The sequence below is a fragment of the Aplidium turbinatum genome, chromosome 4, assembly GCF_918807975.1.
Source record: "Aplidium turbinatum chromosome 4, kaAplTurb1.1, whole genome shotgun sequence".
Lineage (NCBI taxonomy): Eukaryota > Metazoa > Chordata > Ascidiacea > Aplousobranchia > Polyclinidae > Aplidium > Aplidium turbinatum.
Window position 1 is genome coordinate 105,943 of NC_137475.1, and position 22,744 is coordinate 128,686.

General features: G+C 42.1%; 1 protein-coding gene across 2 annotated transcripts in view; it reads right to left on the bottom strand.

The window, feature by feature from the left end:
* Nucleotides 1-12,573: 12,573 nt before the first annotated feature.
* LOC145768407 (2-oxoadipate dehydrogenase complex component E1-like) overlaps nucleotides 12,574-22,744 on the bottom strand; it is a 61,573-nt gene continuing 51,402 nt past the window's right edge. For both annotated transcript variants that reach the window (XM_082579892.1, XM_082579891.1), the window contains exon 14: nucleotides 12,574-14,183. In XM_082579892.1, the coding sequence (XP_082436018.1) occupies nucleotides 13,829-14,183 (355 nt within the window). In that variant the 3' untranslated portion in view covers nucleotides 12,574-13,828. The remainder of the gene's footprint in view (nucleotides 14,184-22,744) is intronic.

The window sequence follows — 22,744 nt, forward strand, 5'->3', positions numbered from 1 at the left end:
TAGATTGTATCTGTGGTTCTTCTGTAAATTGAATTTTTGTTTATACCTCTTTTAGCCTTCAAGATTGTAAAATATTTAACAGCATTCATTTATATTGTACCGGTAGACCTACACAATTTAACTCTGACAATGGTTCGTCGCTATAAGAGAAAAACTGATATAGGTAAATGGACGGACAGGCTATCAATATTAAGAATGCAATGGAAGATGTGAAAAGCAAGAAGTTGTCTGTGAGGAGAAGCGGCTAAACAGTACCAAATCATGCAAAAACGAAGTGTCCCGCTTTGCCCCACGGCTGGGGCAAAGCGAGACATTTAAAAAAAATTCTTTTTTGATTTGTACTGTAACAGTAGAAAGATTCCGCTTGATCTTCAAACCAAATATGCTGACCAACTAAGGCTTTCGATTAAAAAAGAAATTAACTAAATTTAACCATCACTGTTGCTGAAATTACGTTTTTACGAAAAGTGTCCCGCTTTGCCCCGTCTTCCCCTAAGCAACGATCCTTGATTACTGATGGACATTTGGAAGATATCTTAAAAATATCAAGTTCCAGCATCTCGCCTAATTATGACGTGCTTGTTGCGAACAAACAATGTAACGTTTCTCATTAAATTTCATTTTTTGATATTAGTCTTACTTGTAGATTTCTTGTTAATAAAATAAATCAATAGTTTTTTTTCCCAAGTCTAAACCTTAAACCATTTGATCAGGTTAACACTCACAATAGTATTTCAAAATTTTTTTTAATATAATTTATGTTGTGGAACCGGTTTTCTTCCTATAGGATTCATCAGCACAACTGGATCGAAACGAAAAAATTACAGAAGATTACTATCAGCACAAATATTTGTAATTTTGTGCTGAATATGTGTACAAATATTTGTAATTTTGTGCTGATAGTAATCTTCTGTAATTTTTTCGTTTCGATCCAATTGTGCTGATGAATCCTATAGGAAGAAAACCGGTTCCACAACATAAATTATATTAAAAAAATTTTTGAAATACTATTGTGAGTGTTAACCTGGTCAAATGGTTTAGACTTGAAAAAAAAACTATTGATTTATTTTCTTAATGATTGCTTTCTGTGTTAGGTTGATCGCCCATTTGAGGAAGTGTCATAGTACCTGATCACCTATACCAGTTAGTTTTTCTCACTTTTGAATTTCTTGTTAATGTTAGGAATTTATACTTCGTTGGATTTGTTATTGTTTGTCACCGTCGAGGGGTTACTTTTATTGTAAAACCGTCGAAACATAGTTACAAGCTCTTATGAGAGATAAATAGAACAAAACAGTAATAAACTTTTCTCCACAGTTACATAATCAACGAATCCGATGCTTTACCGCCGATAAGTGTTAAAAACAACTAGATACTGTAGTGCGAGAGGCAACCGTCTCTTGATAGTAACCATCTTCTCAACGATATCTCTTATTCGACGGTTAATCGGTCACATTATATAAAATAGGCTACACGCTAGTTACAACAACGTTAGCACGCGGCCCGTAAAAAACATTTTTTCCTAAAACGGCCCGTGTACTGTTTTGAGTTGTGCATGCCTGGTCTAACCTAACAGAAAATGATTAAAAGGCCACAAATAACCTACACAGTGGCCTAAATACAATATAGAAACTGAGCTATCCTACCACCGCCTCAGGTTTCGTCGTTAGCCTACTGCTACTGACAATGTTGCAAGTTGACGCCGTCTAACGAAAGTGATAGCGCCGTAACTATTTTGCCGATTTTAAGCGTCAAGCGCTATGAGTCATTTTTCGTTTTCATGGAAAATCTCGTTTCACAATGAGAGTTAAATTTTGTTTGAAGTTTTGACTTTCAGACTGATAGCAATGAACAATCTTTTTCTGTGGCAGCTGTTCGTCTATCCAATTATGCAGTTTCAAGTTTGTTTATCATGTCTTGGGTTAATATCTCGTAATTCAAGATTGAACGATTATGTAATGTTTCACAGGTGTGACAAAGGTGATGCAATCTTTGCTCATTTCTAGCAACAGTCCATGACGTAAGACGTCAGGTTCAGTAGACAACGGTTTTATGTGACGTTTGATTTGTACAGATATTTTTTTTTTTTTTTTTTACACAACAATAACAACACAGATAACAAACACAAAAATAGTGTACTCATCAGCACATCAGCAAGATGCATGCAAGTTCTAGTTCACAATTTATCTATGTCATGTGGTTCCATTTCAATTGGTGTTTTTTCAAATTCTTAGACTTTACGGCGATCACTCGCTCTGATTGCTGAGTTTCTTTCACCGTTTGAATAAACTGGGAAATTGTCGGGTAAGCTTCGGCATATTTGCATCGATAAACAACATAACGTGCGCATAAAAGTAAACAATTCAACAAATTAGAATTCACAGTTCCAAACAGAATCAACTGGTCATTAGCTATGACAGGGTATCTCAGTTTTTCTGATATCCAAGAAAAAACATCTTCCCAATAATTCTTTACAACATGACATTCGCAAAACAAATGAAAGGTATTCTCTGTAGCAATTTTGCAAAATGTACAGAGGTTGCTCTCCTTCAGACCAAACGCAAACAACGCGTCATTGGTCACAATTGCTCTGAGGTTCAACTTTATTTGGAATGCTCGTAGTTTGCTCTCTAGCGTGCAGTAGTGTACAGATTTGTAAATGTTTTCCCACCGCGTCAGGTTCCAATTCATTCCAGCAATGTGCTGCCATCTGTTTTGTTGCTTTGTAGGAATTAATTTGACTTTGTCAAGGTAAAAGTGATATGCAGTTTTTGTTGACTCGCATATTGTGTTTAGGTTGGATGTGAGTGTGGTAATGTTGGTGGTGTAGTTTGGGCGATTTAAATTGCCGTTGTCTCCATCCCAGGAAGGAGGTAATGATGAGATGAGTTCGATAAATTTAATAAATGTTTCGTTGCTGGGTGTCAAGTTGTAAGCTGAGCATATGTCATCGTAAGACTGGTACTGTCCGTTATGGTCTAGCAATTGGCCAAAAAAGAGAATTTGCGCCTCAGCTAATTCTTTATTATACAGAGATTTCCCATTGAGTTTTATTGACTTATTTAACCATAGGGGCTGATGCAAAGTCTCGGCGTGTGATGCGTTGTGGTGACAGTATAATATTTGCAGAGACTTCATGCAAGCAGAGGTTGACTGGAAGGGTATAATATTTTTGATTTTTTTGTTTATTGAAGTAAAGGTGCTGGTTGCTAGACACATGACCATGGTTGGGGATACCAAAGCTTGTTCAACAATTTTCCAAGGAGCAGAATAATCTTCATCGAGCAGTTTGCTTATCCATCGAGATTGGAACGCATAGATGTAAGACTGTATGTCTGGCATTCCTATGCCTCCTTCATGTATATCACAGCAAAGAGTCATGCGACTTACTCGTTCCCAAGACGAACCCCACAGAAATTGGAAAAGTTTTCTGTTGATGTTAGACAAAAGTTTTTTAGGCATCGAAACAGGAAGAGCGTTAAGTTTATACATCAACGTGGACGTCAACAAACTTTTAATGATTGTTTTTTTCCCCAATAATGTTAAGCCTCGCGAAGACCATATGTTTATCAAAGTTGAAATTTTCTGTAGACAAGGGTCAAAATTTAGAGTGCCAATAGTTGTCGGTGATGCCTGTCTGACTGGGACAATAATGCCAAGGTAAGTAAAATTGTTTTCTGCCCAAATTAGGTTCGGGCAAGCTAAAGGCTTGCTAGTTCCAAAGTTTGTACCAATGTGAAAACCTGTACATTTTGTTTGGTTTATTTTACACCCGGAAAGTGAGCCGAACTTGTCAAACAATGTTAACGCATTACTTATCGTTTCTTCGTTACCATCAGTGTACAATAAAGTGTCATCAGCCAGTAAAGAGATTTTTATCTCATTGTCTAGCACTTTAATCCCCTTTATATCGTCATTGGATCGCACCGCTGTTGCAAGCATCTCTATGCATAGGGCAAAAATTGTCGGCGATAAAGGATCGCCTTGTCTCACGCCTCGCTGAACATCAAACTTTTCTGAGAAAAAACCATTGTTGGTAATTACGCATGTAGGATTTTTATAAAAGATTTTGACCCACTCTATAACTTCGTTTTCCAATCCAAACGCTTTCAAGCATTCGAATATGAAATCCCATTCTAAGGTATCAAATGCCTTATAAAAATCTATTGAGAGTATTGTTCCGGGTATGCGTTTGTGTTCAGCGTAATCCATTATGTTAAACAATAAACGAATATTGTCTCCAATATATCGACCAGGAATGAAGCCTGATTGGTCACGAGCGACAAGCGCATTTAGATGCCGTTTTACTCTGTTATTGATTACTTTGCTAAGAATTTTGTAATCAGCATTCAAGAGGGTAATAGGTCTGTAACTATCTGGCAATAGTGGGTCTTTGTTTGGTTTGAGCAAAAGTGTTATAACTCCTTCGGACTGGGTAGGCGTTAATTGAGAATGCTGTTTTGTGAAACAGACAGATTTCATAAACACTTGCTTTATTTCAGGCCAAAACACCTTGTAGAACTCGATAGAAAAACCGTCTAAACCAGGAGATTTATTCTTTGCCATTTTTTTAATAGCACAAAAGCATTCATCTTCTGTGATTTCATTAACCAGCAAGTTGTCTCTGTTTACAGTTGGGATGGACAACGAGGAGAGAAACTTTTTGATTTTTTGTGTCATAGAAAATGTACTTTGTGTTTTATATAAACTTCCATAAAAACAACTTAGAGTTTTAAGAATTTCTTTTGGGTTAGTCACGTGTGAATCATTCGATTTTAGACACGTTATCGTTTTTTTGACGCCTTGTCGTCTTTCCAAATTTAGAAAATACGCAGTGTTTTTTTCTCCTTCCTCGGCCCACCTGGCTCGACTTCGAACAATCGCTGCGCGGGTGCGAGCTTCCGCAAATTTATCAAACTCAAGCTGCAGAGCCTTCAATGAATTCAACAACTCATCATCGGGGCTTGCGTCAGAGATTCGTTGCTTGATGTCTTCAAGTCGTTTTTCAATGTCGGTTTGCTTTGCCTTTAATTGTTTTGATTTATAAGCACTATATTTGATGATATGGCCACGCAGACCGCATTTTAAGGCGTCCCACAGAGTGTTGGGATTAACATCTGGTGTGTCATTGTGACTAATGAACTCCCGAATGAACTCTTTTGTTTCAGTTGTAAACAAGCGATCGCTCAGCAGAGAGCCATTAAATTTCCAATATCCTCTCCCGCGCTGGTTTGGAGATACGTTCAATAATAAATTGACTACGCTGTGGTCAGATTTTACGCTTGATTGAATAGAACAGCTTTCGCACTGTTGGGTTAAATTCTTTGATACGAGGAAAAAGTCTAATCTAGAGGCAGTGAAGGGATTTGGTTGTATTCGTGTAAAAAGCTTTTTGTTTGGGTGCTTAAGTCGAAATATGTCAAGCAGTTGTAAATGCTCCATGTGGTGAAGGAGTGTTTGACTGGAACGGAAGTTATTATGTTTTCGGGCACCTCCTTGCTTATCCAAATTTTCGTTTAAAACGAGATTGAAATCTCCACCCACGATTAAACTTTCGTGATCAATGCTTTCAAGAATTGAAAACAGGTTGTCGTAAAATTGCGGTTGGTCAAGGTTTGGGCCATAAATGTTGAATAATGTGAGCTTGCACTCTCCAAATTTGATATTGCAGATAACGTATCTTCCATTTGTATCTATAGTTTTGTCCGTAATGCTATCCAATTTGTCTGAAAAGCGTTTCGAAAATAGAATTGCGACACCTCTGCTAGCTGAAGTACCGTGACTGAACAACACTTGACCCCCCCATTCCATTTGCCAACGCTTTTCAACGTCCGGCGTGCTGTGGGTTTCTTGAAGGAGAGCAACGTCACAAGCCTTATTTTTCAAATAATTAAAAACAATTTTTCGCTTCATCGTATCTCCAAGGCCATTTACATTATAAGTGACAATCTTTAAGTTTGACATAGCCATTTAAATTGTAATAAAAGTGCAGCACATAAAGTCGTTAATATCAATCTTGTTTTTGAAAACACTGAAAACCGCATTGACACAGGAAAGGTTCCTTATCACATTCATAAACATGAAATTCTTCACATTTACAGTACAAAATTATTCTATTGCATTTTATATTTTGGCAAACCTTACTTTTAGATTTTTGTGGCAAGGTGTTCAGCGTGTTACAAAAGCAAACAATGCCTTGCTTCTTACATATACCACAATCGAAAGTGTTACCTTTTTGGGTCTCTGGAACTAAAAATGAAGTTGTAGGGTCACAGCATGCTTTCATCACCTTGAAGTTAGTTGAGCAGCTGGGGCAGTGGTAGGTCGAAGAGTTGTTCATCATCTTCCCTTCTACCTGACAGTGTGTGCATTTCATAGTTGTTTCTTGGCGTCTGTTTGTCAATTTGGAGTTCGGTTTTTTGTTATCTGGGCTTTCCAGGGGTCGTTTTGTTGCCTTCGTTGTATGAGACGTTGGGATAATTACTTCTTCAGGGCTTTTCACGATATCAGATTTTTCTTTTAACGGTAAGGATGGAAATCGTCCGTTGGATTTCTTTTTTGGACAGGTTATTAGCTTGTGACCTGTATCTCCACATATTTTACAGGTTAGCTCCTGACCAGGGTAATTCACGTACAGTTCTTCTCCATCAACATATATGTAACTTGGAATCGGTTTATTCTCTAAGTCTTTTTGCTGCATTTTGACTATTCTCAAACCTGTCAGCAGTCCATTTTGATCTTTCACGCAGTTGATGGAAATGGGCTTTCCAAAATTTTCTTCTAGATACATGGCGATATCTTGATTTTCTAATGGGATTGGCACCCATCTAATTTTCACATCGATTTGATCGTAGTGGTACAACCCCACTTTCAAGATTGCATCTACCGATTGAAGTGCACTGTGGAGATTGAGCACGTGCTGTCGTTCGGTGCAAGTAACCTCGACAAAACCTTTTCGTTCAGCTATGCCGACAATGTTCTTTATATCAAACTTGCATTTCTTTATAACTTCGTAGATTTCTGTTCTAGAAAGCTGACTTCTGCTTTTAAATCTTAAACAGTTTGGTCTAGTTTTGACTTTCTTTTTAACATTGCTCTTAACAGCTTGCGAGTATGAATTGCTTTCCATTGAAAAATACGTCCGTCTGATACGCTGACAAAATGAGAATGTTGTACAGATATTGTCTGTAACAATTGTTTAAATAAGAATTACTGTCACCTTGTGACTCCTGGCCTAAGAAGGTTCAACCGTTGGAAGTAGAAGGGCGTAGCTAATCAACAAAGACGATCAGCCAGCAGATGATGGTCTATCCCTGTCGGGAACCCATGGCTCGTGACAGGGATATCTAAAGAAGGGGATACGAAGGCTCAGAGCGATTGCTGATTCTCATGACACTAGAAGGGCGGTATAGTACCGCGTTAAACATGCGGTTCTTTTTAAAATTGCAGAAAGTTTTGTAGTGTAGCTGGTACACTCAGCTACACAAGACAGTTAGCAATTGTTATGTAGAACATATTTAAAGAAAACTTGTTTGAAAAGACAGTTGGAAGGTTACCAGTTAGCTGTTTTTTTTTGACAAAACCTTTACAGAGGGCTAGGTGTAAAGCAAGTATACGGGTAGCTGAATTAACAAGTGATTATGAGCATTCATTAAATATCCATACCTGGTTGTAGCCTAATAGTGCAGTGCAGGTTGTCATAACAAAGTTTATTAAATTACTAGGCTATAGGTGCCAATTGCCATTTTACCATAAACAGAGATTAGAAGCCCTTCTATTGTCAGACGTCATAAAAGCCTTCATATCCCCTTCTCTAGATATCCCTTTAGTGTAGTCATCTAAGCTCAAAAACAGGGCCAACCCGGAAAAAATTCGTAACTTAACAAATTTGGTACCAAAAGAAGCGCAATTTTATGTAGATCATCATATCCAAAATCCTCTTCAATCGGCTTTGAGCAAATCGAATGGGGGCATTTGAAATTTGCGTCTAGCGCCCCCTAACGGAAATAAACTATAATCATCTTTTCTAATACTTCCATACTGATTTCTGATTTGTTTTTTTCAAATATCGCAATCTGTAGCTTTGTGAGAACATTTTGGTAAAAAATTCTGGATGTGACGTCATGATGACGTCACAATAATAATTAGAATATCGTAATTACTCTTCAATATTCTGTGCTATCAGAGAACTTAAGTTTCACTTATATATAACTCTAGAAAAGAACATTGACCTTTTTTGGGAAATGTCGTTTACTTTTTCTGATGTTACCAGACCAAACTGGTCGGGATTTATGCAGACGTATCGCAAAGGTACCTACCCAAGAAAGTGTGACGTTACCCTTCTACCTATTATCAATTTTAATCCAAATGATCACATTCACAGCTGTATTTACTCAACATTATCATTTGTGATTGACCAGTCGAGGAAAGCCAACACGGGAACACCATGCATCACCTCGACCAGCCGTTGTGGTTGAAAGCAGTAGAAATAATAACAGAAAAGTTTCTGAAGATTCTTTGCCGTCTTGGAGGGTTCCGCACTTTGATAAGTTACTTAGGAAGCATCGGTAATACAATGAAAGGATCCGGTATTGTAGAATGCTAGCAACTGGTTTATGGTGAAAATGCGGTTCAACACATGATTTCAGGCAAGGCGATAGCAGCAAGAGACCATTTTCTCTTACAATGTGCTCTTCGATTAACAATCATTGGCAGACTCCTACAAGAAGAGATCATATCGGAAAACGATTTGAAAAAACTGAAGGCCATCTACCACAATCTTATCAATAATGAGATCCCACCTGATGAAATCAACAACTGTGAAGTATTGGAGAAGTTAAACAGTGCTATGGAACAGATAATGAGTAGACTTGGTGCTCTTTCCCGTACAGCCAAGCTTTGGGTACAATATATCCGCTGTATCATTAACACCGTTAAATTATTCATTGCTGCGGAAAGGACTGTTAACTGGCAAAATCATCTAGCTGCTACTGTACAAATGTTGAATTTATTTGCTGCAATAGGTCATATCAACTACGCAAAGAGTGCCAGACTTTATCTGCAAATGATGAATGACCTCCCATCAACATTCCCAGATTTGCATGAACAGTTCACGCTCAACGGATATCATGTTGTCCGACGAAGCGCTCGCTGTTGGAACGGAATTTGGACTGATCTGTCGATTGAACAGGTGTTGATGCGCTCACTGAAGACACGTGGTGGCTTAATCCGTGGAAGAGGGATGACAAAAAATGTAATGCTAACCTGGGTACACACGATGCATGTTTGCGCTTCAATACATGACGCTATGTCAACATTAACTGGGAACACACATAAAACAAGCAATCAACATGCAGAATTAGGAACAAGCCGTATGAAGCGAGACAATGATGATTTGGTGAAGATTCGATCTAGGATTGAAAGCCATAACCCCTTCTATGAAAGTGAGCCTGTACTAAGAAATATTGCAACAGGAGTTACAGCAACAGAAGGAGATGGAATCAATTGTGATGATGCAGAAAGTGTTAGTGAAGCAATCCAGCATCAACTAGACGGTGTTTCGTATAAAGAAGCAAAAATTAAGAAGAGAGATCAGATCAAGACGCTGGAAGCACTAGAGATTGGTGTAAGAATCGACAAGGAGAAAGTGCATGTCGACCCATTGCTCCTATTTCCCAGGTTGCTTATGTTGATTGAGAGAGAAGAGGATATAGGCTACAAAGCTATTTCCAATATGAGCTGACAGCCGTTCCTACCTCGCTGTTTCAGAATTCGATGATGCAAAAATCAAGTAAACCAAAACTGGGACAGGCTTTAGAGAAAGATGTCACATCCTCCACCTACATATGGGATCAATCATTTCATATACTGGATGGAGGTGCTCTGCTGTATAAAGTAAAGTGGCTCAAAAATCGTCCATATCGGTCAATTTTGGATCAATACACAAAGTATGTGAACAAGAAATATGGACGATCGTGTATAGTTTTTGATGGATATGATAATGGTCCTACGTAAAAGATTATGAACACAAACGAAGAATAGGGAAAATGAGTGCCTTTGTAAGTTTGGATAACTTAGAAATGATCCCAACATTCAACCAAGAAGTATTTTTGAAGAACGAGCAGAATAAATCACAATTCATATCTTTCCTATCAGACGAGCTGCGAAGAGAAGGTCATGATGTTCCACTCAAATCGTTTCAGCAGCATTGGAGTATGCAGAAGATAACAACAAAGATGTGGTCGTAGTAGCGGCTGACACTGATATTCTAGTGTTGTTGATGTTTCACTAGAAAAATGGTATGGATCTCTACATGCTTTCTGATGCTAGCAACAAAGGTGACAAAGAAATGTGGAAAGTTGAAGATTTGGTTAAATCAACTGGAGATGCCATTACAAGTCATATTTTGTTCATCCATGCTTGGTCGGGTTGCGATACTACGTGTGCATTGTTTGGACAAGGTAACCTACAATTTGTTCTTGGCAACTAGGAACTTTCATGATAAACTTGGTTTTACTTGCTTGAATGATGTAAATGTTACTTTACGAAATATTGTATTTAGATAAGCCTTATCGTATTCTTTTTAATATAATTGTACACGATGAACATATTCGGAATTGCCTTCGTTCTTTACTAATTTTTCGGTTAAGCTATGCACAGGCTACTTATATCTATAATCTTTTATGTCAGGAAAAACTAGTACCCTGAAGAAGTTTGGGACAAGGGAGGTGTTCCAAGAAACTGCTAACGTAGTCGAAGACGAAACAGCCACTGCAGAGGAAGTAGAACAAAAAGGACTTAAACTGTTAATGTTTAGGTAACTTAAAAAGTTACATTAGTATTATAAAGATAATGTCAAGTTCCTACCACCAAATCATCGATAAAAGTTTGAGAAGTGTGTTCAGTTTTAATATAAAATTTTTATCTTTTTTGCTATGGTGGGAAAGAAAACTGGGCGATGGAAGATTTGCGCTACCATCAGTTTATGAAGGCAGCAGCAACATCTAAAACGACAATCAAGCCACAGTCTCTCGCTCCAACCAAAAATGCTGCAAAGTATTATCTTCTTCGAATCCATCTGCAGGTGATTGAATGGAAAACACTGATGAGCGTTGAACTAAATCCGATCGATTGGGGTTGGAAATTATCCAATGGGAGTTATGATCCTATTCTGACAGATTTGAGTGCGCTCCTGATAACATTCTTCGCTTTGTACGATGTAACTGTAACGTCACCAAGAAAAGTCCTTGCAGTACCAACGTTTGCAGCTGCAGGCGGCACGGGCTACCATGTGTTTCTGCGTGTGGTAATTGCAATAGAGTGGATTGTGAAAATAATGACAAAGATGAAGTTTCATCAAACGAAGACAGCGTTGGAAGTGACGAGGAAGCGGATAGAAACATATTTGATGTTGAAAAATAAATATCAAACTCAAATTTGGTCAAAATTATTTAAAATCTAGCTTTTTTGAAGTGTTGGTTGCAAAAAAAAAGCGATTTACAAGTCAGGAAAAGAAATCATGAAAACAAAACTTTTGAAACAATTTTAATTAATTTCAAACGCCTTCTACTAATATGATATGTTTGGTTAGACATGTAGATTATTGTTCATAAGTATTTGCAAAGATTGATATTGTATTGAATTTTACTATTTACCTTATAACAGTGATATTCGTGATCGTCCAAAAAACATTCCTTTTAACCAGTGCATTATGACGCCATTGCTACTGCAAGTATTACAATTTTTCATTGATTTTCTATATGCTCTGAAAGGTTTACTCAAGTAAGTGAACACAAAACAATATGCACAAACCAACGATTGCATTCACTAGAAATTCTCGATTGTCAACATTTACATTTTTTCTGCACTAGATGGCGCAACATGTGTTTTAAGTAGCCCATCACTCCCCATTAAACTTATTGTATTCAACAAAGTAAAAAACGAAAAAAAAAGTGGCTTTACTGGGAGTATTCTTGCATTCCATTCATCCACTAGTATTGAAGAGTAATTACGATATTCCAATTATTCTTGTGACGTTACATCCAGAATTTTTTACCAAAATGTTTTCACAAAGCTACAGATTGCGATATTTGAAAAAACAAATCAGAAATCATTATGGAAGTATTAGAAAAGATGATTATAGTTCATTTCCGTTAGGGGGCGCTAGACGCAAATTTCAAATGCCCCCATTCTATTTGCTCAAAGCCGATTAAAGAGGATTTTGGATATGATGATCTACATAAAATTTCGCTTCTTTTCGTACCAAATTTGTTAAGTTACGAATTTTTTCCGGGTCAAACCCTAATATGACTACACTACTGGCTCGCGAGCCATATATGGCCCTCCGATATAATCTAAGATGACACTTCTTAATTAGCATCCTAATAATCCATAGGCTATTGCTGCAACTTTTTTTTGTAACTTTTCATAACGTAACAATCCTTTCGTAACAATTAAGCAAAATTAGTTGAAAATTAGGAAAGGTGAAATACTTCCGTTTCGTGAGACCCTGGCTAAAATAGCGCTAGAAATTAGCGCCGTAAAGTTTTTAGGAAATTCGCGCTGACTCCACCAATTTATTTCGTTGACGCGTACAACACTGGCTACTAATGACAGTAATCAACGTGTAAATACAAACAGTAGAGCGCATATTGAATCAACCCTAACGAATACTGCGTCCAAGTTTGTTTTATTCATTTTTCATGTAACGACAGTGTTAAAAACACAGGGCATTGATAGGTCTGCCACTCAGCCGTGATCGCAGCTTCGTGGCAAACAATCCTGGTGTAGAGAAAGCTCGTTCTGCTTCCACTGAAGTTGGTGGGGTGCTCAATAAACCATTGAAAACGCCACTCCATTTTACTTGGTCGTTATCCAGCAGCTTCCAGTAATCTCATCTCTTGCTTTGTCATGGCTTGGAGCCGGTTTCTACCGTTAAACAGTGTGTTAGACAGAATGTGTGTGTGTGTGTGTGTAATGTCTAATATGCGCTTGAAGCCTTTCAAAAAGGCCATCAACTCATTGATCGCTGTGAACCATCCACACTTGATTGTTCTCATCCTACTTTTACTCGAGAAAATCGTGAAATCAAAAAAACACAAAATCTAGGTCTTGAAATCCTACTCGCAATACGAGGAAGGACGTAAAACCGTTTGTCGCAGGTAAAAAAATGGTTCTTTTCATGAAAATAGACAAAAATGGAAATACGGGTAAATTTTGGGCCGATACATCACTCCTTTCATTATTATTCTCATATTCAACGAGGTTTCAAGTTAAAATAGAAAACAATGTGATCGGAATGAGCACACCGCGTTACTAGCGACTGGCGTCACGACCTCTTCATGACGTGGGTTCTGCTGCGATAAACACACAGCGCTGAATGGGCGATGGAAATTGTAATTGTGGTTCAACCAAACACAAGACAGCCCTGCAAGCATGATGTCTGCAAATCATTGCACCAAGTTGACAAAAAGAGAAATTCAAACAGCACAAAAACCTTGATTTTTTCACGAGCTACACAACGTACGTAGGCTAGAGCGGGGTTTATAAATTGAAACAGGTGGCCATGTAGGATTATCCTTACAACCATTAGCCAGTGTGTCAAGTGGAAAACCTATTGTCGGAACATCGGATCGTGGAGAAATACACCTGCGATGTGCCGCTCCATATGACGTCATGATGAAGGTTTGCCACGACACGGCACATATCGAAATAGGGAAAAATAAATTAACGCCCAACATCCTGATTTCATTCGAACTACAACGAGACCTCCATCAGGCTCCGATATCAACTACCGACAATTAAAATAAAAAGGTAAAAACGTCACCAATCAGGCAAATACGTCATCGATGGCACGCTTCGATTGTTCCAAGTGAACCGTGCCTATGCCAACGGCTGGGGCGGCTTGAGCTGCCCGTCCGGCATACTTCAAGTTGACGCCCAAGATGTTTGCAAATCTTGGTGAAACAAAGCTCCAAGCTCCCATATTCCTCGGTTCCTCCTGTGCCCAGATATGAGATGTTGCTCCAGAGTACCGTTCAAGCACAGCAAGCAGCAAAGACGCAGGGAAGGGGCAAAGTTCTTCAATTCGAATGATCGCCAACTCATCGGATAAGTTTCGTTGAGTTCGTTCTTGAACAAGTGCATAGTAGTGTTTCCCCGTGCAAAATATTACTTTTTTCACTCTGTTAAATATAAAAAAATGAAGTTAAAAGGAAAGCAAAAACATTTCAAACTCTTTCTGTAAACACAACAACCAAGTAGTTAACAGCGTTGCCAGACGCAAGCAAACACATTTCCCAACACCTGTCTAACAAATTTCCAAAACGCACCTTCATTTCAACAACACTTTTTTCACTGTAAATCGACTCCAAAACTTTCTCTTAAAAGTAATTTTCCTTTACTCAGCAGTATTGCCGAACAGACTTCGGTGCTTCAGCTTTGTATGATCCACATATTTTTGTTAACTTGGCAACATTAGATGGTCACCAGTGCTTCCACAACTTTTAATTTCTTCACAAACAAGTAAAATTGGCTAAAAATTTTCTTACAATTTGCTTGCACAGAGCTTAAATTTCCTTACAAAATATAGTCGCATAAGCACTAGTACAGTAGCCTAGGTACCGTACTGTCGCATAAGCACTAGTACAGTAGCCTAGGTACCGTACTGTCGCATAAGCACTAGTACAGTAGCCTAGGTACCGTACTGTCGCATAAGCACTAGTACAGTAGCCTAGGTACCGTACTGTCGCATAAGCACTAGTACAGTAGCCTAGGTACCGTACTGTCGCATAAGCACTAGTACAGTAGCCTAGGTACCGTACTGTCGCATAAGCACTAGTACAGTAGCCTAGGTACCGTACTGTCGCATAAGCACTAGTACAGTAGCCTAGGTACCGTACTGTCGCATAAGCACTAGTACAGTAGCCTAGGTACTGTACTGTTTGCTAGTATGTGCTGAAAGTCATGCTTGGACTTAATTGTCCATACAGTGCATGTGCTCTCCATTCTGCATCAACGTTTTCCAATTTTGCCACTTTACTTAAAAATGGCAACTCTTCATAAAGAGCAGACAATGAAGCTGCTTCCAGATTAAATGCAACAGTTGGAGATAAGCATGAAAGAAAACAAAACTCGTTTGAAGCAAATCTTGTTAAAATTTGCTTCACTGCTTTAATAAGAAATCACAGCAGTGAGTTAAGAACAACTTCACGTCTTTGTGGTCTTTTCCTACATCATTTCCAATACTACGAATAGCGCATTTTGCTTTTGTACCTACATACACTTTGTCTAATACAGGAGTCACCAACCTTTTTTGCATGCGGCCACTTTAGCACTAAGGAGAGCCGTGGCGGGCGGCAACTTTTGAAAAGGTACCATAAAAAATCCCCTCTGAGCAACAAAGGAAAACGTATATTTTAGCTCAGTTTAGTCATTCGTTCCCCATCGGCTGGCTTGGCGCATTGGGTTAGGGCGGTGGTAGTAATTACATTGACGTGGGTTTGCTTCCCACCACAGCTGTTGCTCTTTTTTCTTCTGTAATTACCAAACCAAGTTGAAAGGGGATTTTATAATGGTACCTTTTCAAAAGTTGCTGGCGGGCGCACTAATAAAATTTTAGGTAGGCTGACTCTTATGCTAGAAAAGAACGCATTTCGTACTCAGTATCCAGCGTTACATGTTGTTAATATTTATCTTAGAATACCGCAGCAACAAAAAATGCTACTGCCAGGCCAAACTCCTTTAACAACACTTTTGACTTAATGTCTAATAAACGAGGCCACTTGTTTTGTGCACTTGTACCAGCGAGGCGAGCGGTTTCATTAGAATATTCATCACCAAACAAGAGTGGTGTTGTCACTTCGTTTCACAAAAAATAACTTGCAGTTAACAGTTTTAGTAAACAAGGAAATGTTTGACACATCGCGATACAGGCAACAATAGTGACCTGCAAACATATCAGTGAAAAATAGGCTCCAACAACAAGAAGAAACCAGGCACCATGAAACAAACGCTTGTGGAAATCACCGAACAAAACGTTTCTATCGTAACTCATGAACAGTGTTCCCTCTAAAAAAGCAATGAATTGGTTTTTCATCCTTTTTGTGAGAGTCTATAAAACCGTCTTTCTTTGATTATTAGACAACTGTCATTTGCGGTGCTAACCAGGATGGCAAGAATTGTTGATTAACAACTATTTTGCCAACAAAGACTTGCATAAAGGAAACACTGCTCATGAAACACAATAACTGTGAATCGCACAATAGTGTTTACATGACATTTACAAACCTAAAATAAGCAACCTATGCTCGATCACATACAATTTCAAAATTCGAAAACAGACGTTTTAATCAACCACTGGGACAGTGTGGCTGGACATCGCATTGGAATAAGCGACCCCCACCTAAAACAACAATCTGATTGGTCGGTCGGTGGAATCGTAAGCAAAGCGAAAATATGCTTCCGGAAAGTATTTTTTGCCTTCATGCTCTTTAACTCCTCAAGAAAAGTATTTTTGGTTATACTTGTACGCTGATACCTCCCGCGGGCCGCACATCACAGCGTGGCGGGCCGCCAGTTGGTGACCCCTGGTCTAATAAAACGAAAGTTTGTGCATTTGTTACATATACGAGCAATGGATCAACGCTTCGCAAGTATGCCAATTCCAGAAAATCTCCACACAAAGACCTGAGTAATGATTTTACTTCGTCTTCTAGGTTATGAACTATTATAGCAAACTATTATTGAATGTACGGTATGCTTCTTTTCTATAAAATAAATCAAAATAGGGTTTAAGTTTCATTAAACATTTAAAATGCAAGATTACAGAACACAAAACCATCGAAATTTGATGATGAACTGTTTTATTTTGATCAAAGACGCACGAGTACAAAATAATTGACACGGCGAGAAGAACACAATAAACATAGCCAGGTCAGAGACTTTAAAGAACCGGCCTGCCACGCCCCGTGGAGGCGGGGAGCGACGTGATTATGGGGTGGCGATGCACCCGGAAGGGAAGTCCACCAGCTTAGGTCGCGGGGGCCAGGCTGGGGAGTCTAGGTACCTGTGGAAGGAAAGTGTGGATCGAGAATTTTGTGCGACTCGTCCGCAAAAGTTAGAATGGCGGAACGGGCCAGGGAGACGGGCTTTGCTTTCTGCAAACGCAAAAAGGTCAGCTCACGACGGGCTGGGCGACAGAGGTTTTATAAAGCCAGGCAGCGCCCACGTCTCCATCACGTGACCGTAACACAGGTACGTTTGACTCCTATACCCGGTCTGCCCGTAGGCAGAGCGGATAAACTTTGGGGTCTCCCACGAGGAAGAAAAGCTTAGCTACAAGGACGATTTGAATACTCGTGGGAGACGAAAATTATATAAAATCTGGAGCAAAGGCTCAATTAATTGGTGTAAAAAAAAGATGGTAAGTGGGAATATATTGTATGCTTTACCTACCGAAAAAATGTTGACGTTGAACCAACGAGCACGGATGTGCACTGGCCAGACGTTGAGGCAGGTTCGCCCAGATGGGTCGGGGGGACTAGCGATCGAAGCGTAGATATGACTAGGCTACGTTAGCAGGAAAAATATAGAATAATGGGATGAAACTTTGGAGGTTGCATCGAGTTGATCGGGAAATCATGTTTATCGATGAGTTAAAAGCAACGCGAGGTTGATCCGAGCGGGAAAGAGCAGCATATCGGGAGAAGGTAGTGTGTGATAATCTAAAATATTGAAATATGAAAATACAGATCCAGTGTTGTTAATGATATTACGTCATTGATAGATGATATGAGTCCATTCACAATATGCAATATATACTTAATTCACATATTGCTATTTTATTTTATTGATGATGATTGCATTCCTCATTGAGCTGCAGCATGCTGATGAAACGACAATTGTTTACAGGTAAATTGATAATGAAACAATGGATTTAACATACTATGACGTCACACAATTACTGGCGGGTTTTGAGGTTTGCTGTCTTGCGCGCTCGGATGCTTACTGCAGAGCTTCTGCTGTTGGGGAATTGAGCTTCTGATCGCTGGAATCGTCTTTTCTATGACGTAGCCCCTCCACGAGTGAGCCCGGCGTTCCAAGCTTTCCAGACACGGAGGGAACCTTCGATTGAGAGGGAGGCCACTTTTCTAGCCACCTCTGCTACCCCACGAGCAGGAACACCCAAGGCCGCCAAAGCCCGAGAGCTCAACGGAGCATAGCTCCCGAGGGAGCCTACGACGAACGGAAGTGACAGGACGTCCCTGCAAGGGCGCTTCCTGTCTTCCAATATGTTTACACATAACTCGCCGTACTTGTCGAGTTTCCTGTCGGCGGCTTTTCGAAGGGAATCCGCGCCGTAGTCGAACGGGCAAGTGACGTCACATACAACCGTGACACCGTCAGGGCGTTGCAGGACAATGTCAGGGCGCAGATCAGCACCGCCCGCTTCCACATGTTGTGGAACCGTACTATCTATGGTAAGCAAGGGTTGCCATTCGGCAGGTACATGCTTCACGATCTCCCACAATACTGAATTGTGTCGTTCCGTGACAACAGGCATCACGGTAGGGCAGTGGTTCAATATATGAGGGAGAGTCTCTTCCGCTTTCCCACACGCGCGACATATGGCAGGTTTATATGGGTGGCCATGGCTTGGTTTTGATTTCAAGGGAAGTAGGTTTAGGCGGGCTTTATAAGCAAATGCACGGTTCGCGTGATCCAGGAGCTCCGGTCGCCGAGTCCAAGAATTCGAAAATCCGGACAGACAGTGGGCACTGACCGTCTTGCCTTGGTCAGGTTTGGATTCCCACTGTCTCCTCCACCACAAGTCATTGTGTTGGTGGAGGGTCGGAACCACTTTTTTTTCTTAGGGGAGGGGTGATTTTGGAGCTCCCCGCGGTCAACTCGAGACCGCCATCCAGGCGTGCGGACCAACGTACATTTAGATGACGGGTAGCCGCCGGGACGCGGCCCCACAAGCTTTCGCCTGTTGGGCACGGTCGAGAACGGGCACCTTCAGGGGGAGGGTCCTTATTCAAGTAACTGGCTAGCTGGCACGGGGTAGGATCTGGAGTGCCGAACCTCAGACTGGCACAACGCCTAAGCTGCCCGAAAGAGATGGCAGAGACACGGTCGTCAGGAGACGTCAGCATCTTGAAGGCCTGGGCTATCGAAAGCGTGTCGTTTTCGCGACACAGATTCAACACACCAAAGCCCCCCAATGCAGGCTTACAGTAAAAGAAAGCGCTGCACGCCCACCTGGGAAGACGCCACGCCACCTTCAAACACTGCAATACCAGTCGATCGAGCTTCAGAAGCTCATACTGTCTGAAGCGCCGCACTCGCAGATGGTATGACGCGGACGGAAGAATGATAGAATTAAGTGCCAGAAGTTTCTGGCTTGGAGTAAGGAAAGATTTCATTGAAGAGGAAATGTGTTTCTCCAGGGTGGAGATGAAAGGTTGGGTAAGGGACGCATCCGAGGCGTAACCGGTTCGAGCGCCAAGATATTTGTACGTTTCGCCTTTGGGGATGACTCGGATTTCCTCCCCGGCTAGGGAGAAAGGTTCCGGGTCGACCCGCAGACGGGACGCCGACGCTTTCCTATAGGATAAGGTGCCACACTTGCGTGGGTTGAACCGTAGCCCGGACCAGGAAGAGAAGGGATCGGTAGTAGATAAGAGGGAGATCATCTGCTCGCGATCGGAAGAAACGAGACAGATGTCGTCCGCATATGCCATACAACGTACTTTGATGTCTTCTTTAGCAGGAAGGTTGTAGCCGCAATCCGTTTTGTCACGGACGCCCCTGAGGAGCACCTCGATGACCAAATTGAATAGCAGCCCAGACAACGGGCAGCCCTGACGGACTCCCCGCCCCACAGGGATACGGTCGGTTTCACCATTGCCACAGCGGACGGTGCAGGTGTTAGCGACGTATATGTCGGAGATGCACTCAATAAGGTCTGTGGGGGCGTCGAAATGACGCAGGACCTCGGCTATGCATTCGTGCCGGACACTGCCAAAGGCGTTTCGAATGTCCAGAAACGCAACCGACACAGGCCTTTTGCGTGACTGTGCATCGGAGAGGATGGTGTCGAGCATGAACACATGCTCGTAGACGCCCTCCGTGGGCATGAATCCCTTTTGCTCTCGGCTGATAACATTCCCCTCCACCGCCCATCGCTGCAGGCGTCGGGCCAATACGGCGGCGTAAATCTTATATATGTTTCGGCAGATGGAGATGGGCCGCCAGTTGCTGACGTCGTGCAGATCACTCTCAGGGTCTTTGCATATGAGTGTGATCCTGCTGGTTCTCCACTGGTCCGGTACACGACGGTTGATCCGGCAGGTCTCGAAAAGGCTGGCCAAGAGTCCCCCTCTTGGGTCCAGGGTCTTCCAGAAACCGTAGGACAATCCGTCAGAACCAGGGGCGGAACCGACATCAAGCGACTGGAGGACCGCCTCCACCTCCCGGGCCGTAATGGGACCTTCACCGTCAGCGATGAGGGAGAGGTTTACATTGCCATACTCGTAACGGTGGGCGTTCATCCACTCAGGCATCCGCGAGCAACTCCCAGCTTTAGGAGCGGTCATGTCACATCGAAATCTCTCCTCAATTTCTTGAGGGGGAATTTCGCAGTGAAGGTCGCAGTTTTTTCCTTCAACAATCCGACGGACCGTTCCCTTCGCGTCCCGCGAGAAGGCGGCTCGCAACTCCACTCCCCTACGATATCGGGCTCCGTTCCCGCGTGAACCCCCGCCGTCCGACCGAGGAGAACCCCCGTTCGAATGACGGCGAGCCGCGCGAGCCCGGGCGCCACGATTGAAGCCTGGGCGCCACAATTGAAGCGTGGACGTGTCCTCTTGGGCGGCGAAGTGCCAGCGGTCCACTCTTCCAATTCAATGCAGAACTGGTCGAAATTTATGCCACCCGCTAAAGTAAGGTTCACTAAACTGCAAAGAGCCCGCCTGGAGCTCTTCGTCTTACTTTCTCTGACCGGTTCAACAGGGTCTTGGATGGATCGTTGAGTGTTGGGTGTGATGGACATCCCTGGGGTAGTCTGAGGGAGTCCGGGGTCATGCGTGGCTTGGTTGCATGCCATGGTGTCGCTTCGGGGTCGAGTCAAGGTTTGGGAAGAGATAGTTGAATGGAATTCATTGTGGGTGGTTTGGGTAGGTGGGGTAAAGGGTCGGGCTTCGGCAGACAGCAACGAGGTACAAGATTGTATAGGAGAGATGGAAACAGGATTAAAAGATAAGGAGGAGTGAGATGGGTAGTGTTGGAGAGACTTGGAAGAAGAGGTCTGCATGGGTGGCTTGGAAGAGCTGATTGAGTCCCCAGCTTCAGCTCCGGTGGTAGCCGTCCGAGGCAGAAAAGATGGGCGCGAAGCCGGCTTGGATAAACCAAGCGAGTCCACTGCCACGGCTCCGGTGGAGGTCGGCTTGCGCAGAGGTGCATATAGAAAAGGATTTGCACTGACAGTAGGGCCGTAACCGTCCGTGGTTGAGCTATCAGGCGAGGAAGTGGAGGAAGAGGAAAGAGATTTGCTGTTCGACGAGTCGGAAGAGTCCCCACTTTCCGACCCAGGTCCGGCCGAAGACAGGCGAGCAAGAAACAGCACATCTAGATCAGGCAAGCTGTCAGCATCAGCTGGGCTGAGCGAAGTCTTGCCTGAATGGGATAGAACAGTACGGAAAAGTTCTGGTATAAAGTCAGGTGGGGGGGCAAAGTGGAAGTGCTATCCAGGCCTTGGCGCCAGAAGACTTGAGAGCGGATGACAGAGGAAGAGGAAGGAAGGGATGACCCCTCGACCGATGCGCCTGTAGTCGAGGGCCGGCGCCTTCCATGCCTAACAACAGAGGCGTAGGAAGGCCCAGGCTTGGTCATCATAGGGGGCCTGGTTTGGCTCTCCGACGGCGTCGGGTCATTGCTCGGCCAGGGAAGGCAGGTTGGCAATTGAAGGCCCTTGGGGCAGGATCGCCAGTGCTCTAAGGCCCCATCCAACTTGTAAGCTCGAGGGAGAACACGGCAGCACCTGCTACAGGTGATCAGGAACTCGGCGCGCGAACCATGGAATGCTCGCATATGGTCCTGATACGCCTGCACATCTCGGTAAGGTCGAGATGCCCTCCTGCAAGTGGAGAAAGGACAGAGAAGGGGAAATAGATTGGGGAGGGTGAGGCGAATAGGGCAGACGGACTGCAGTCTATTCGACCTCAGATATAGTAAAGCTGACTCGTGGCATGCGACAGGTAAGCCACTGTGTGGTGTGGGATCACGGATCGGACACTCGTCGCCACGACGAAGCAACGAGTTCGTGAAAGCAATAGAGTTTACCGGTGAGGCTTCACCATCTGGGTTGAGTGGGACTGAGTGCCCACTCACAGGAACCTGCTTCCTCGTCGGCCAGCCTAAACTAGTGGACTCAGCAGACGGGGAGGTAAAATCAACACCGGCCAGGTTATCTTGAAAAGTTTTTGAACCTGTGCGACTTAAAGGGCGTGACATATTCAGTAGAAATGTATAAATAATAAATATAATATATAAAAAGTTGGTTAAGTTTAAGATGTTTCGGAGTTTACAGCGACAGCTCAAAGTTTAGAAATTGAAAGTAACGGATTACAAAAACAAAGAACTACTGGCGGATTACAAGAGGGTTGAATCAGAGGTTACTACTTAAAATTTGATAATTATTTTTTTTTACATAGACGCAACGTTACTAAATGCAATTAGGCTTTGA